Source organism: Ciconia boyciana, chromosome 5 (genome assembly GCF_034638445.1).
Source record: "Ciconia boyciana chromosome 5, ASM3463844v1, whole genome shotgun sequence".
Lineage (NCBI taxonomy): Eukaryota > Metazoa > Chordata > Aves > Ciconiiformes > Ciconiidae > Ciconia > Ciconia boyciana.
In genome coordinates, this window is record NC_132938.1 from 13,942,957 (window position 1) to 13,956,146 (window position 13,190).

A 13,190-nucleotide genomic window follows, 5' to 3' on the forward strand; every position below is an offset into this window, starting at 1 on the left:
TAGGCACAGGGCTGTGAAATAGGCACAGGGCTGTGATTGCCCTACATGAGATGCTATGATGCAGCATCTATTCCCTGATTTGTACAACTTACTTAGAAATACAATCTTTACCTTCCAGGGTAATACCTTAATTATCAGCCTTCAGATACACCTTTCCCTCAGTTCTCTTCTTCCACAGATTTGGGCCAGACAACAGGCCAGAGCCAGGCCTCTTTCTGCGTTATGTGACCATCCCAAACAACGGCTCTTGAGAGATTTTCTTACCATGCCTGCAGCAAACGTGAATGTCATCCTTGACCTGACAAAGTTATAACAAAACCAACATAGTTTCTGCAAAACTTAGTTTAGATAAATCACCATTTTCTGCCTCAGAAACTTTCTGTAAAAGAAGCCTCACCAGCTTTTAGTGCACATTATATTGTATTTTACACTATTCTCAACTACCTGATCCATGTCATGCGGTGACACACTGCAACAGCAGGATGAACCCCAGCATACTGCAAAGAGGAGGCTTTATTTTTTGAAAAGGAAGGCCATAATCCCCCAAAAGGGAGCTGCTTGAGAAAAACACTCAGTAGGAGCGGTGCAGAGTCCCTCATCCACAGATTGAAAATTATTTGCATAGAAAGGTAGGTCTTGACCCATAATACTCCATAACTAGCCTCTGAAGCGAGTAGGAGCAGGTCTGGCATTGCAAAGGCAGGTGTTTGTATAACCCACAGACTTAACGGGACGGAGAAAGGTGGCAGCCCTTGTCTTTCTTGGTCTTGCCTCATAGATGCACTATTTTGGAGAAACAATATAATAATTGAAGCAAAATTAAAGCAAAAAAGAAATTCTGCCAGGACAACTACTGGTCCCAAAGAGTACTCGTGCCATGTGAGAACTGTGATATAAGGCACATGCATGTACTCAGTGTATCCATCTGGGCTTAAAGACTATGTTACCTCTACGTTGCAGGACAGAAGAGCTGCCCTGGGCTAGAGCAACTTCAGGACAGAGGACTGAAACACTCCCATGGAGATTCACTTTTTAAACAACGCTTAAAGATCAATTGAACTGTTACTAGAAGCAGTATTAGGAGAGATTTATGAATCATCCATTTATAACGCTAGGAAAGCATCTTCTGTAAAGAGAAGACTGAAAAATCCATTTATTGCAAAACCATTTGCTGAGCTCATCATCTGTCTCTCACCCTGGTGCAGGGGCACGCTGCACAAACAGCGCGCTAGCCGTGGGCTGCGCTTGGTGATGAAGTTCGTAAATTCCTTGAACATATTTCCTGCTTTGAACAAAATCTAGCACCAAAAGAAAATAAACTTGCTTTGCATTGCATCCTTTTGATTGAATATGTTTTGAACTTGAAGGTTTTTCAAAAATAGAGGGCTCTTAGAGTATTCAAACAGTGATATCCATCCTGACCTTCAGATGGTAGCTTCAGCTTTGATTGTAGACAGACTCTTGATCAGAATTCTGTCTGTAGACTACTTCCAAAGCATCTAAGCTCTATTAAAATAACATTTCCATTACCTAATTAATTGTTTGAAGCTATTTTCAGTAATTATTTACTGAAGTTATAGTTTGTCACCTGAGGCAACAGCATGGCTTGTTGTCGTGGAAACATCTCTGCTGTCACCGGCGCTGAACAGGGAGAGAGGAACAGGAGAGGGACCTACAGAAGAGATGCTTTGTTGAAACGCCTCACTCTTTAAAGTGAAGAAATTATTTCAGATAAAGACAGGCCACACTGAGATCAACACACACTGACTTCTGAGATATTAGGGGGCCTGTGGGCTTGGTTCAAGCCTTTTCTAATTCAGCATGACACAGCTCCTGCTGTTAAGCGCTGCCGTCTCCCATGGTTAACAGCAACACTTGTAAGGCCCTTTCTGACGCCAAACTTGCTATTATTGCAGAAAAATCCTGCCATCTTCAAAAATAGAACAAAATATCTCTAACAGCCTGCTGCCATCTCTCTATTCGATTTGTAAAAGATGAAAATTCAGACTTTCAGGGTTTCTCCTACCAGCCTCTACCTGGTGCATGATCTTGACACAGCCTTTCTGCTTTCCCCAAATCTATGCATTCATTTATAGTGCATGGAGATGTCAAGCAAGAGTTGCAGCTGGAATTTCCCTTAAAGCAGCATGTCTTCTACCTAAGTTTTAATTAAACTCTGCCACAGATTTTCCCTCTTTCTTGTTGTTCAGGTAACAGAAAGTTAATAAAGAGGTTTAAGCTCTGATAAGCCCTGATTTTTTTTTTTTTGGCATCTAACAAACACATGAAGAGACAGAGTTTCCACCAGAAGGGACATCAGGACTGCGTGTTGTCACCACTCACATTACAGCAGAAGCAAACAATGCAGAACAGCACTGTCAGATTTACGTAAAAGATCTAGAGACAGGAACCTTCTCAAAAAGATGCTAAATTGCAAAGCAGCCAGACTGCACATTTCACAAGTTTGCCATGCGCTGTTTCATGTACTGTTAGTTTATCATTACACGGTATTTTATTACAAGGAAAAATAGATTTCTTTTTCCATTTTCATGGCCTTGGATTGCAGATGATACAGCCTGCAACGATGACTTTGCTAGTCATTTGTGTAACGCTGTTTGTAACTGGGGAGGGGGTGGGGGGGGAACTGAGTCCACACATGATTATCTATTTTTCATAAAAGGTTTTTCTAATGGCATCTCCTCTCCGAAACGGAGTAAAAGCAGAACCTGATTCTTTTGTTCCTTGGCGGTGCCCTCTGGAGACAGCAGCAGAGGGAGAGAAAATGCAGCGTGAGCCTGGAGTGCCACCTGATGGCCCGAAAGGCAAACCACGCAGGTGGCCTGTTCACCAGCGGCAGGACACCCACCCTGTGCAAGGCTGGAAAGTACCATTTTCTTGCAAGACCTACTGAATAGGTAAAGCAAACAAGCACACAGAGGCTCCAGACACAAACGTGCTCTCTCTGGAGGTTATCAGCCATCCATAACTGCTAGGCAGTACCCCTAAGCGAGCACAACATTAGCTAGGCTCCCCAGGACTGTATTTTCTGACTTTTTAAAGAACACATATTGAAGAAGTGCAACTCATCAACAGTTGGGCGATGACTTGTGTTGCTTTTGGCATCCTACATCAAACTGCAGGTGAGAACTAAATCTCTGCCAAGACTTAAGACTGGAAACGTGAATTGTTAATTCCCTTTGTACATCATTCACTGACGTCTCCACAAAGCCAGTGCAGATGTCACTAACACTGACTAATCCAGCCTCATAACTACTGAAATGCCAACCAAAATGAAGCTACAAACTTCGCTATAAAATGAAAGGATTTTAAGTAAGTCAAGCTTAGCTTTTTAGCCCATAAAGTGCACTTCCTCTTAAAACTAATTTGTTTTCCTAAAATGTACACTGCCATGTAATTATGAGATTCAGGTCCGAGGTTAAGAGAAATATCACCAGTCATAAGAGTGGCAATAAAATCAGATGCATTGGCAACACCACAGGAACTCAACTGGAAGTGCAGCAGCTGTGGCACGAGCTGTGGAGTGGCCGCCTGTGCCTCGGACGGAGCTACGGAGGATGCAAGGGAAGTGTTTTTTGGCAGAAAAAAGGGTGCACCCCCAGGACTCCATACTCTGCACAGCAAGAGCTCACAGTGTGATCTAAGTCTCCACTTGGGGCAAATTGCCAGTCCTTACACAAAAGCTTTTCTCCCTGGCTTTGGTGCTGTGGGCTTCACGCTGTCTGAGATGGCACCGGTGTAGAGGTAGAGGCAGCTTTATATTTATCTGTGGAACAGCAACAGATCTGCAAACAGAACAGCAATCTAATGCTGAAACATAAATTCTAGAGATACGTGAATTATATCACCACAAAGGTTAAAATTTCCACTTCTCACTTATATGAAGACGCAGGATAGATTTTAAGATGACAACATTCTGACCACCATATACCAACAGAATTAGTTATGTGCAAACCTGCTTCCAGTTATTCTTAGCAGAGTGTAATTATTTAAATTCCCTTCCTGTCCAAGTCAAGTGGACTTTGCAGTCTGACCGCATGAGCAGAGGATGCACCTAAAAGCTGGCAATAAAACATTATGTGACATTAGTGTCACGTGTCACTGTGTCAAATAGGAGCTTCCCAAGAGCAACCCACTGCACCATTCTCTCTGCTTTTATATTCTATTTCTCCTATTGCCAAGTGTTTGTTTATTTATTTGTTTTTAATCCACACTCTTTCTAGCTCCCAAATTTGTGTTGTGCATGGACTAAAGTGGCTTTGGAGGTGTGAAGCTTCTATTTCACAAATCTACATTATTCATATTGCTCAAGCAGTAAAGGCAAGTACTGAGAGGAGTATTCTCACTAACTAATTTCAGGCACTGCAGAACATCCTAAATTAAGACTCCATCTATACAGTCAGTAGAGGACAGGCTGTGTTGAGGAAACTCAAGCCATCTGAGAGTTTCATCTCCACATGGCCCCTGAAAAAAACCTGATGCACATTATCTAGAGACAAACAGGAAGATACCAGCACCTTAATAAAGATGGTGTGATTAGAACAAGAGTTGCAACAGAAGAATTTTGCTAGGAGTGAGACCCCTGCACCGCCTGGGAGCAGGAATGGCCCATGCTGACACCTCCCTTCTGCACACAAGAGCAACAGGGCTCCTGGCCACGATCAAAGACCTCCAGGTCGTGCAATACAGCCCAGCACCTTCTCTAGGAGTTAGGATCTCCCTGAACAACCCATCACCATTAAAGCACTTTGCTGTCCTGGGCAGAAGCTGCTGCCACCTCACCGTGGCTGTACAAGGTGCCTTTTCAGCACTGAGACTCAACCTTCCCAGCAGCAATCCCACCCACACAGTGCCATCAATAAAAGCGTACCGTCTCCCAGCAGAGAGTTCCTATCAGCACTGGCCCCAGAATAAGAGAGACATCAGCACAACTTGGCACTGGAGGCATTTCTGCATGTGACCTGGCCCAATTTTTATTACTGGTGGAAGGTGGGAAAGTTCAGAACTAATTGAATGAAGCCTCCCTTGGTAAATCCATCGCCCATCACACTGGAGCAGCCACAAACCTTTGGGTAGAGCCCTCTCTTTTCTCTTTGTAATGGGGTTCTGCAGAAGGGAGGAGGATGCAGCAACCTGTAAATGTGTTGGGGCAGATGATCCAGCCAGATCCACCATGAGGGCATTGCTTCTGCTGTGGCTAACGTGAAGCCAAGCGAACCATCTTCAAGCAGGTAGTGCCACCAGTCTCCAGGACTACCCCTATGAACCTAGGTCAGGCTGTGAATGTCTGGGCTGCCAAGCCATACTTGAATTACTGATATTCTCACTGCCCTGGGAGTGTATCTGAACTTTTTTGTGCATTTGAAGATAGCGGCCTACTGTCTGCAGACAGCTGTGGGAAAACCCCCTTGTTCTTCAGGAGGAGTACTGCAAACACACTGGAAGACACCAGAATTTCACGGCGTTACTTCCCTTGTTGCAGTCAGACAGTCAAGGAAGAATTCACATCCCAAGCCACAGGTCAGCTGGGAAACAGGAGAGGGGATTTAGGGCTAGAAGAGTCTACCAGCTGGCAGAGGTTGGGAGGGACTGCTGTCACCCAGTCCCGAGGACACACTGCTTTGTCAGGAAAGCTCTAGGGGCACGTTTACACGGGTGTGGGCAAACTGAAGCGTCAGGTGGCTGTGGTGCAAAAGCCATGTATGTGCTCACTGTATATATCATACAGAGATATTCCCCACATTACTCATGTGCTGGGCATGCAACTGCTTCTTGGCTAAAAAGCTGATTATCAATAACCTCCTGCTCTTTTGTTTCTGTCATATTTTGGGAAGTGTGATTATACACACTTCCCAAAGTGCGTGTGATTATACACACACACACTTTTTCAGTAGGATTGCAAAGACCCTCAGTTTCCTCACCATCAGTGGTAGCCCCTTGGAGGAAACACCCCAAGTAACTCAGTACTCAAATCAGAATGTGCAGTAAAACACATCGCTTATTGGACAAATTTAAATGAAATTTTTTTTCAGATTAAAATGCTGAAATGAGTATTGTGATGCTGCAATCTTACAGAAGTTGCTTCCTGTAGCTGTCAGTAGGAAGATATCTATCCTATGTATTTCCTTCTATACTCACATGAAATATTTTGTAAAGGAAGGCTGCAAGCAGTGCTTCCATGTTCCTGTTCTGCTTCAAAACCTGAAGCTCAAGTTTATTAGAGGTGATGAAACCACAAGTTTTCTCAGTGCTGAACATCCTTCCTGAATGGGAAAGTGAATCTCATCTTTTCCACATCAGGCTATAATTTATAAGAGGAAGCTGCAGGATGCTAATGATTTTTTTTTTCCAGAATAAAAGCTAATTAAATCTTTTGTGTAATAATATGAAAACAAGTGAACCATCTTAATGAATGCATATAAACAGTAATGTGATTTGGTTGTTTGGTTTCTAGGCATCCTATTTGCATTTAAGTAACATTTGAATGCACGTAGGAAGTTGTTAGAGCAGGTATATATCTCTTAACAAGTCGATGAGTTCCACCTAATTTTTGCTGCACAGATTAGTATTTTTCTACCTTAGTTATAAAGGAAAACCAGCTGCTTAATCATTATCTGCTGTTCAAACAATTGCAACTGTGAAGCTGAGATCAGAGCACAGCCTGCCTAACCTCCTTCATTTGTTAATGAACATGACCCTTACCGTGAAAGGCTGCAATGAATCCCAAAAGCATTAAGAAAGCATTCACAGTCTTGAAACTTATTTTGCCCTTTTCAGTGGAAACAGAGAAGTCAAAAGGCAGACAGATATGGGTGTGCCCTGCATATTGTTTTTCTGGATATTGTTTTATGTCAAAGGCTCAAGTTCATCAGCTGTGTAGGAACATAAGAAAGCATTGCAATACTCCCATGGTAACATTCTTATTACCCTGTATTACAAAAAAAACTGCGAGCAAATTTACAATTAATAGCAGCTATTTTATGGCACTTAAGATCAGCTAGTTCTAGGAAGTAAAACCACATGTAATTCCTACAGATCTACTAATTTCCATCTCTGGAAGAACTGGGCAAAATGCAAAGTATAAACTCCTTGCATTCTTGCCTACTGCAAGAATCTGTTAGTCATTACAGAGTGGGCTCTTAAATTATTCAGAATTCTGTATGTGTTTCGTTGTTTTTCTATACTTATAGAAGAATGTACCAGTTTGGAGAACAAGCAGTACTCTTTCATGTTACTTTGAGGATGAAATTAAAAGAATGAATATTTACCCTAAATTCTGTATATTCTAAATGCTAAAGCTGAGCCTACAGCAGAACAGCTGAACCTAATTTAGATATGTCAATAGCCATGTAATATCCTCCTCCTCCTCTTCAGTTAATTAATACTAATTCAAAAGATTGAATTATCAGCCTAGAGAAAGGGCACCTATCTTTGGAACTGTTTATAATTCATCATGTCTTCAAAACTGAATAAGAAAATAATAAATGTAGGATTAATTGAATAATTAACAGCAGCTGCCACATTCTGTCTCTGTCCTTTCCAGTCTAGAAGATGGACTAGTTTGGAACATAGAGCTGTAGCACACATGAGTGGAACAAAGTTATTTTGTGCTCTGTTTGCCTGAAAGATGTGAATTAGATAGAAACACCCTTTTTGCAAAAACACCTTGCCTGGAATTGCAATTGCTTATTAAGTATTAGCAATCTTGTGCTTGTCAGCTAAGATACAATTTAGAAAGAAAAGATTCATTTGCTAAAGGTTTCAGAACACTGAACACTAGACCAACAAGAAAATTGAGTACCTATCCATCATGTTACTGTATCCTCTTTTTCCAGAAAAACATAAAAGCATCAAGAAGGAACGCTTGAGAACTGGACATTAAAGGGCAGTATTTAAAGGTCTTGAATTCAAATTTACCTCCTCTTTCCTTTTTGGATACACAGAAGAGCTGAAAACACATGGAAAATGACCTCCTACGTGCTAGCGTTCAAAACTTTCCATCTCTGTTGGAAAGAATCATCTGACAAATTCAACATCAACCTGTCACTATGGAGCACATGAATTGTTTTTCCCAGGACCTAGCCAATTCAGGGGTTGTTTTTCACATGAGCACATAAAGGGGAATTGTATAACCTGGAATCTGACCAGTATCAGTATCAATGTCCTTGAAGGAGCTTCCCCCGCTCAGAGGGACTGGAGAGTTTTAGCTAATAATTCTAAGTTTGCAAATGTAATAACAGTTATATGCCAATGTCCCCTAATAATTTCCTCAGAAAATGCTTAACTAGAAGTCTCAGAGTTGTTGGAGTTAAGCCTCATAATGATATTAAGTTACAGATGGAACTGAGGTACCTGAATTAACCCTTTTGTCTCCTCTTACAAAGCAACTCTTTCCAAAGAATTCAATACAATACTCTCCCTCCTCTTGTAACACTTCCCACATCTGACTTCAGTCAATTTTTCCTTTTCAGGATATGTAATAACTTCTTCAAAATGCACCACAGTAAGTCAGTAAATTGACATCCTTACAAAGTGTAAAAGATAAAAAAAGAAGAATTTTTAACATTAGTTCTGAATACCAAGACTATTGCCTTTTTTCTCCTGACAAACAGAATACAAGTTTCCCAATTATGTGTATATAAGGAAAAAAAAAGGAAAAAAACTTACATCTTTTGTGCTTAAATTTCAGAGCCAAGAAGAATGTTTAGATATTTAAAAAGAGCCTATGGATGTTCTAGCAAAAAGAGGAGAAAAGGCTAAGTTTGGCTTATTTCCAGCTAAAATGGGACCAGGTAAGTGAAACTATGTCAAAGCTTGCATTTACCTGCTACCTTACACCATTTCTTTTTACCCAGGTGGAAACACAGAGATGGTTGATAGCTTTCAAAACTAGAAGCACCCAGAAGACATGACTCTACTTCATAGATTTCCTGACGGGCTCAAACATGACTACATGGCTTTGGATGGTGGAGGCTTCTGCTCTGCAACGTCAGGCTTGGCTCACTGCCTGGGAACTAGGCAGCACGCCTGTAGGTGCCCTTGGCTTCTTCCCAACTGCAGCCCAGGGTGATGTTCAAGAGGGTGCTCATAGTTGGAGTGCAGCCAAATGCCTCATTTTCCCAAAAGTCTCCCCTTCTCTATCAAGAGTTTTCCCTGATTACACTCCCTCCCGCCCCAACCCCCCAGTGATGACTGATATGCAAAGGCAAATAGGATCTAATGCACCATCAGTGGAAGAGTAGTCAGGGCAATAGTGTGATGTATCTGTGAAATACAGTCATCCAATGGTTAAAAAAGGTAGTAAGTCACAATGAAAGCAGGGGTAAGGAGCATGTCTGGATTTCACAGATACAAAAACTTTACCTGGCGTACTCAGATTTTACTGCTAGCTTGAAATAACGTGAAGTACAACTGCAAGTATCTCACACCAGAACATTTCAAACATTCTAAACTGTATTTTTCAGGGAAAGCTGTTATCAGTGCAACATAAACAACTGCTCACAATGTCAAAGCATAATGAACAAATGTTGTACCCATTTAATTCAAGTTTGTATTTCATGTTTATTTGCACAATACAAATCATTAAACAAACATATTATTTCAGCTTCCACTGTAGACTTTTATGTACTATTTTCAGTTGCTTTGGCTTGTCCGTTACTGGTACCATCTCAATATCAGCATTATCTCTGGTGTTTGTCCTTTAGACACCAGCATGGATTGTACCTTAGTGTCACACGTGTAGCTATCATAACCAAATCAGAACAAATAGCATATTTTGTACAGAATATTTAATGCAAAATGGAAGCTTGAGGACTTTTTACAACCTTGCTGGGGTGTGAAATGATGTGCTCTTTCAAAAAACATTAAAGTCACTATCTTCTGGGCAAATAGTGAAACAATGAGTTCTGTACGCAGCTATCACCACCAGGTACTGACTATAAGATCACTTTTTTCTAGAAAACACCAAATAAATACAAGCAATATATGCAACATAAGCTGTTGTCAGCTACCTATTCTAAATCATACCTGTGAAAATACAAACGGGCACGTTGTGAATATTTAAAGTGCTTTTAACATCGAGCAAGTGAATGCATCTAGTGTCATATCACAGGCAAATATATATCCATTTTGACAAAACAGTCTCCATGCAATTAGTCAGCAGCAATCCCCTGCATTCATTTATAATATTAAACTAGTATATATTACTTCAGTCATACAGGGTTTAAAGTCAGGATACAGTGTGTACACTTACAAAACTCAACCAATGCTCTACATTAGCATACATTTTGAGCATTGCTACAGCAAGGGTTTGGTTTTTTTTTTTATACCTTTTAGGAAGCCAAACCTTGGTAGTGTAAATACAGCGTACACTGAAGATACCACCGAACCAATATGAGAGCTCATTATGCAGCTGACAGGAATGGGAAGAAGAAAAAATCAAAAGCGAATTTAATGGCTTTATGCACTGTGCTCCTCCAGTCATGCTCTATTTTCACATGCCTCCCTGCAGGTAAGAGTTTAGACATGCAATTCAAGCAAGTGATTGCTTTCAGTTCAAAGACAGGCCATTTACTGCCAAGACGACCCTCCAGAATTGTGCTGAATTCAATTATACTTCCTTGCCTCAAGTTCAACAACACTTTTTTAAACTCATTGCTTGCCTTCAGCACAATATCTTTGGTTATATCATCCTCCTCTATAGACTTGGTTCCATTTTTGCTACTGAAAGGCATGCCCACAGTTATTTCAAATTTGTACCGATCAAACATTTTCATGTGGCAGTTATGCTTTGTCAAGTACTTGAGACGACACAATTCTTCCTCCTCCAGCGTAACATTTTTGGGGTCACAAAGAGGGTAGGTTTCACCATACAAGCATCTCATCCAATCGCCAATAAAAAGTGGAAGCATATTTATTGCAGATTCTGCACTATTGTCGATTTCTGTCACGCGCACATATTTGAACCGCCCAGTCCACGTCACTCTGTGTCCTTCCAGGTGACTACATAAAATCTGAGTACGTGCCATGTTAGTCTCCTTCCATGACCGGGGTCCGCAGAGGAAAGCATACTGATTCCACGTCAAGGTAGAGTTGTAAACCTTCATTCCCTCTGATCGATACACATAGAACCAACAGAACAACACCACAGCTGTAATCCACACCAGAATGAGTTTCACAATTGAGCTTCGAGTGAGGGATTTAACCATGCCGACTACAGAGAAGTTAACTTTTGTCCACCATCGGAAAAGCAAAGGAACAGTACACAAAACCAGAGTCACTACAATTTTCATGAGCTCCAGAGACACAAACCACTTAATGAAATGGATAAGACACATCAATGCAATGCCTACACCGAGCACTGGGAGTGCAAAGAGAAACAGAAAATAACCGATTGATGCACGAACGAGCCCAATGCCAGAGGACTCTCGCAGAATGACCACAGAGAGTTCGCACCACATAAAGCAGACCAGATATGGGACCAGGTAGCAGTAGGTGCCTTTAAAATTCCGTAGTTGTGCCATTCTAAAGAAAAGATAGAACAAGTACAAAAACAGAAGGCATGGGATGCTTACATTTATCACAAAGAAATGGCCTACAGGAACAGTAAAGAAGGTTTTACCTAAGAATTTCAAGTAGCCAAAATTCCCAGGCAATACCTGCAATAGGGATAAGCAACCTGCTGCCACCTCAGTCATTAACGCTCTCCGTGTGTAAGGTTCTGCACATGTGCTTAAACTCATGTAACTTGTCACTGTGAAGAAAACTGAGATGGTAGCTAACTCTGAGCATGGTATACAGTCTTTGCTTGCTATAGGGAAGGAAAAAATGACAAAGAATACTGAGAGTAAAAAATAAATGTATGGCTCTAAGTGATTCCAACCAAAGTTCACCTCAGCTTGCTCAACATCTAGGTTTGGTTCAAAACGAAGCAGTAAGTCAGTCAAAGTGCGGAAGTTTTCCCAAGCCTTACTGTCCTGAAAAACTTTCAGTGTGCAGATCACCATAGAAATGAAGGACAAATAGAATATGATTAATGGAATAATGAAGGCAAAAAAATCAATTGTCAGATTACTGATGATGAAGAAAAAGATGAGAGCATTGATATGGTGTGTTGGAACAATGGTGGACAGCCAATGCATTCCTGCCTTTGACGCAATATCTATAAGGTATTCTTTAATTTCCATAATGGCATGAAGCGGATATTTTACAACCTGGAAAGAGAGAAAGCAGCATTTTATTTATGAACACTTTTATATCTTTGCATCACAGATATTCTTAGCTAAAGCAGTAGCAGTCAGTTTTCTAACCTCAGCTGACATGAAAAATTTGTATTTCAGATGAATGTTGCCAATAAAATCAGATTACTTTGTCTGAGATTATTCACTCTATTTTGATTAATTCAGTCAGAGGAAGCTCAGAGGCGATTTTGATTTCAGGAAAGATGTATTTCATTACCTTTGACACATATAATTAAATGGCTTCCTAGTCAAATATTCTGCTCCGCTAACTTCATACTGAAGATAAACTACATGGCTGCAGTCCTGTACTATCTTAATTTGTTACTTGAGCTGTGAGTACTGTAGCTTTAAAGCACTTAACTCTGCCACTGTTCTGCAAGGACTGTTATACATTCTGATATGCATATACACTACAGTGCATATGATTCATATGCACTTACAGGAAGTCTTTAAAGCTGTGGTTTATCTTTAAAACAATTCTTCCCAAGCATCTAGGGATGCAGCTGTCAAAATCTGGTTTGTAAACAGCAGAAATAACTATAATTACTACACCTTTAGTGATTCTTTTAACTCCACAACAGTTAACTGTTCTTTTAACTCCACAACAGTAACAGTATCTTAAAATTCCACCTATCTTACATGGCATTTTCCAACACAGTCATCAGACAACAGCGGAACTGCTGGATCAAATCCTCTCCCTATGACCAACCACACGCTTTACATAGGATCAATAAAGAGGTACAGGATTTTTCAAACACATTCAAATATTGCATCTGCACATTAGACGCTGCAAACAATCCTCCTTCCCCCATAAAAAGATAGTTTTTATGTTTTCCCAGAACTTACGCTTCTGTATTAATTAGTTCAAAGGAAAGGCTTCAGCAAAGATCTATGCTTTGTGATGAACTGGGGCAACACACACAATGTCTTGGG

At 40.8% G+C, this 13,190-nt stretch overlaps 1 protein-coding gene across 3 annotated transcripts in view; it reads right to left on the reverse strand.

Annotated features, from left to right (window-relative positions):
- Positions 1–9,526: 9,526 nt before the first annotated feature.
- WFS1 (wolframin ER transmembrane glycoprotein) overlaps positions 9,527–13,190 on the reverse strand; it is a 35,572-nt gene continuing 31,908 nt past the window's right edge. For 2 of the 3 annotated variants that reach the window (XM_072862141.1, XM_072862140.1), the window contains exon 8: positions 9,527–12,230. In XM_072862141.1, the coding sequence (XP_072718242.1) occupies positions 10,422–12,230 (1,809 nt within the window). In that variant the 3' untranslated portion in view covers positions 9,527–10,421. The remainder of the gene's footprint in view (positions 12,231–13,190) is intronic. The other variant, XM_072862139.1, reaches the window with a different exon arrangement.